The sequence below is a fragment of the Primulina tabacum genome, chromosome 3 (genome assembly GCF_025594145.1).
Source record: "Primulina tabacum isolate GXHZ01 chromosome 3, ASM2559414v2, whole genome shotgun sequence".
NCBI classification, from domain to species: Eukaryota; Viridiplantae; Streptophyta; class Magnoliopsida; order Lamiales; family Gesneriaceae; genus Primulina; species Primulina tabacum.
In genome coordinates, this window is record NC_134552.1 from 845,853 (window position 1) to 850,649 (window position 4,797).

The window sequence follows — 4,797 nt, forward strand, 5'->3', positions numbered from 1 at the left end:
GTTAATTTGTAAATGAGAAACGCAGGGAAGATTGGTGGCTACAAGCTATTTCATGCTAATTCTACATAAACCGCCGTCGTTTGACTCCACACACTTTCCTGCCAGTTATTATATTTATTTAAACCACACAAATTAAGAAGCATCCTATCTTTTCAAAAAAAAAAAAAAACATAAGCGTCCCACCTTTTAAAATCATTTACTAAGTTCTCAAATTTAGGATGAAAATATCGAGTTAAAGAATCAATTTTAATAAGTCATTATTCAAAATTTTTAAAATAAAATCATTTACTATTTTTATAAAATTGCAAAAAATCATTAATTTTGAAACTTAAATATTGAAATTTGAACCTATTTCCATGTCTATTCAACTAAAATTTTAATGTAATATTCGCAATAGTATATAGCTAAAAAATACAATTTCACCAAGCCACACGAGGACTTTGGACACATGGGAACCATTGCGGCATATATCAGAGAGTTGATGAAGGGTCCTATGATATCGCATTTATATCATACCAAACGATCGGCTAAGGTGGTGGCACATACTCTCGCAAAATTTTCTGTCATCTCCTACACTTCTATTTTGGGTGTGTGGTGATTTTCCATTCTGGCTTGACAAACTTGTAACCAATGACCTTTGATTATTGAATAAATAATGCAAGTTTTCTCATAAAAAAAAATTCCCTAAATCGTATGTATACATACATATATATACGTACATATACATTCGGTGATACCAGCATATGCTTAAACACACTACACAAATATATAAAGCTCATCCTTCACTGTCCAATTCATAGTTTCTTTCATCACTCTACACTTTCTCATACTTCCAACTCACTACAACTGTTCTTTTCTTGCCAACCTTTTCAATTATATATTCGGTTTTTCTTGCTGCAATTGTTTGAAGCTTTCAATTAGATGATGAATATGGAAATCATGGAAGAGTTTGCAGGCTCCAGCGATCAAACCGTCGTCAAAGGGAAACGGACCAAGCGACCAAGGCCATCGTACTCCACCACGTCAAGCGGGGGAGATGGCGGAGGTGGAGAGATTTGGTCAACAGTTTCATCTCCCACAACCTCTAGTGGAATATCAACTAGCACGGAGGAAGACGAGGATATGGCTAACTGTTTGATTCTGTTGGCACGAGGTGGGTTTCCTCCGGGAGAAATGGCGGCGCCGGAGAAATTTGTAAGCCGGAAATTCACGGAGATGTCCGCAACAGCAAACGGATCGAAAGTGGGAATCTTCGTTTACGAGTGTAAAACTTGCAGCAGAACTTTTCCATCGTTTCAAGCATTGGGTGGGCATCGAGCCAGCCACAAGAAGCCTAAATCAGCCGCAGAGAATGATCGGAAAAAGCCCCTCCCTGTGGATGATGATCAAGAGGAAGAAGAAGGGAAGTTCGCTGGTCTTAATCATAACATAGCTCCTCCAACTTCATCTGAACTAATGAACCACAAAACCTTACAACTCGGGAACAAGCCAAAAATTCACGAGTGTTCCATTTGTGGGTCGGAGTTTGCGTCTGGCCAAGCATTAGGAGGCCACATGAGGAGGCACAGATCCGCTACTAACACGGCGCAGCCGCCTGACGTCGGCGAGAAACCAAGAAAAAATATGTTAGCATTGGACCTCAACCTGCCAGCGCCGCCGGAAGATGATCACCGGGAGACAAACTTGAACCAGTTCCCGGCGAACCAGCAGCGGCGTCTTGTATTGTCCGCCGCGACGCTTGTGGATTGCCACTACTAGAAGGGGAAGCATGGAGAGTTGACATTAATGTGAATAATAATTACTTTGTTTAGTTACCACATAATACATTTTTTTAATTACACAAAAATTACAAGTGTTGTTATTCATTAATAAATGTAATTAATTCTTCGAAACCTTTTTTTTAATTTTAAGTTGAATTCTTTGAGTGAGCTAGCGGTTACAATTCATGGTTGCCTTTCATTCACGAAAAGTGAGTGATGGGGGCATCTTTTAATGTTATATAATTTATATATATATATATATATAATTGAATTTTTTTCATACATCATCAACGTTTATGTAAAATAATTGAATTTTTTTCAAGTATCATTGAGATGATATTCACGTATTTGATACATAATTTTATTTTGGTAAAACTTGTGTGAGACGGTATCACGAGTCTTATTTTGTGATAAAGATATCTTATTTGAGTCATCCATGAAAAAGTATTACTTCTTATGCTAAAAGTACTACCTTTTATTGTGAATATCAGTAGGGTTGATCCGTCTCACAGATAAAGATTCGTGAGATCATCTCACAACAAACCTACTCTTTTATTTTTTATATAAAATTGTTTGATTCATTTTATATTTTTATTTATTTTTATTGAGGGTGATGCACTAAGTACGCTATTATGCGATTGTCTATAGTACTTGTCCATAAAGTATAAATACATACGCAAACTCATTTCTTAAAGAAAACAATAACAATATTTTACATTAAATACATTTAGCTCAATATTTTTGTGTATATATATATTATCTATATGTTACTATTGGTTGTATTTCCGGAACACATAAATATTATATATATAAATAAATAAATAAAATTTAATTGGCAAGTTAAATATACATATATCTATATAATTTTATTGGAAAGTTATATATATATATATATATATAATATATATATATATATATATATATATTAGTTGGGGAGTTAAAAGGATGAGAGTGGATGGTGATGGCTAGGGTTGGGCATAACAAGCACCACAACCAAAAGGCATGGATTAGGTTCTTTTTGTATTTTGATTACAAACAAAGCTAAGTTGGAGATTGCTTGGGTGTCTTTTTCAATAAATGACAAAGAATAAATGGATAGGAAAGATGGGTTGTTAACTTGCCAATCCCATGTGTATCCATCTGTATTTTATTTTATTAATTTATATACTTATTATAATTTTCATTCATTCCCTAAAAAAAATTGTAAAATAAATAACTCCAAGATTATTATTTTTTTATTGTGATGATTAAATGTCCACTAGTCATGTATATGTTGACATTTATCATATTCTAAGAGTCAATGAAATTATATATATATAAATTACATAAATAAATTATTTAAAAACTTGACATATTGCATAAAATTTAAAAAGGGTATGTGTTGTTATGTTTGATCACTCACTTCATGATCACTAGTAGCTCTCACTCCACCAATTCACACCTAATAATTCAACCAAATTATTCCTAACTTTTCAAGTTTGCTTAACTAACTAATTAATCTATTGCCTATTTGCCATCACCCAAAATTAAAAATAATCCAAATTAAAGAAATCTAATTAATTATAATCTCTTAACAAGAAAATCTCACTTTATTATATATACAAAATATATATTTATAAATTTAATAATTACAACTAAGCGATTACTTCATTATCGAACGATTAAGCTTAATTTATACTTAATAGTGGTTGGATCAAGTTACAATTATATATAATGATCAACGAGCAAAAATTAAAGAGACGTGAGAGGTGGTTGGGTGGATTAATAAAGTGAGTTGGCTAATTTATTTTAGAAGGGGTGTTTATTATGTGCACGTTTTGTGATTATTGTTAAGCCTAAGCATGTGGACACGTTGCGTGACATTTCCAAATGCTTGCAAGGAAATACAAGGAGAAATTATAATTAAGGTTAATTACTACTAAAGTAGCACATGCGGTGGGCTCAAACATATGAAATATGGAAAGTAGGAGATTGATTAATCAGTGTACGATTAATATTTACACATATAATACATATATATGTTGCTTTTAGATTGAAAATTTTGATTTGGAGAAAATGATTTGAAATAAGAGAAGATTTGAATAATTTATTTCAAATGAAAATCATTTTGGACATATTTGAAATACATCATATATAATTACAGTTAATTTTTATTTTTTTTTTTATCAATTTTATTAGAATAGTTTAACATGATGTAGAGTGTTTTAGGATTAAAAAAATAATAATTTAGAAGGAGGCGAATAAATTATTATACAAATATGACAAATAATGCAAAATTTAAACTACATTAAGAGCTCGAGTTAATATTCCAATTAAATCGAGAAAGTGGGCTACTATAATACTAAGTGCGGAAACAACACAAAATACTAAGTGAATAAGATATACTTGAATTTAACATATCGTAAATGAATGAACAACACAAGTAATGAAAGATAAGACATATGAGATGACTGAAAATAAAAAGAGGCAATTTTGTTTATGGAAGTTCGAAAACTAAACTTCTACGTCTCCCCTTATTATATTTTCAAAAAGATTCTATTAGAAGATTTGATCGGTACAACTCTTTGTACAAACTCGCTTCAGCTCAATTCACCGACTCTATTGAGTTGAAACTCCTAGTAACTATTTCTTAACACAATATGTTCAGAAACATGCTTCTGACAATTACAAAGATTCTCATAGTATAATAAAGCTTGTATATACAAATGATAAGTGAGAAAAAAAATGTGCACAATATGATCCTTAATCGATCTTATAGAAATTTGTGTGTGTGTAAATCAGCTTATGATAAATCTGTTTGAGAGATGCTAAGTATTTTGAGAATGATTGATGATGTTAAATGTGACAATAGTCTTTTTCAATTATGATGCACAATTTTATGGATGTTGGCCCCCAACGTTAACAAATAGATAAGTACTCATAGTTGTACTGGGTAGTTGAAAATTGTTCAGAGGATGCTACATGTATTTGTCGTGTTTCCGAAAATAGTATCTGCCAATTCAAATTTCTTGGACACTAGCTAGAAAGAGTAACCGAT

The 4,797-nt window shown here is 31.9% G+C and overlaps 1 protein-coding gene across 1 annotated transcript; it reads left to right on the forward strand.

Moving 5' to 3' along the window:
• The first annotated feature begins 744 nt into the window (after window positions 1–744).
• Window positions 745–1,936, forward strand: LOC142538792 (zinc finger protein ZAT5). Its single transcript, XM_075644088.1, has one exon. It carries the CDS (start codon window positions 922–924, stop codon window positions 1,756–1,758), a length of 837 nt encoding a protein of 278 aa, XP_075500203.1. The 5' UTR covers window positions 745–921; the 3' UTR covers window positions 1,759–1,936.
• The last annotated feature ends 2,861 nt before the right edge of the window (window positions 1,937–4,797 follow it).

Bases quoted from the DNA above. Each gene is read 5' to 3' on its own strand.
- LOC142538792 (XM_075644088.1), top strand. From the start codon at position 922: ATGATGAATATGGAAATCATGGAAGAGTTTGCAGGCTCCAGCGATCAA.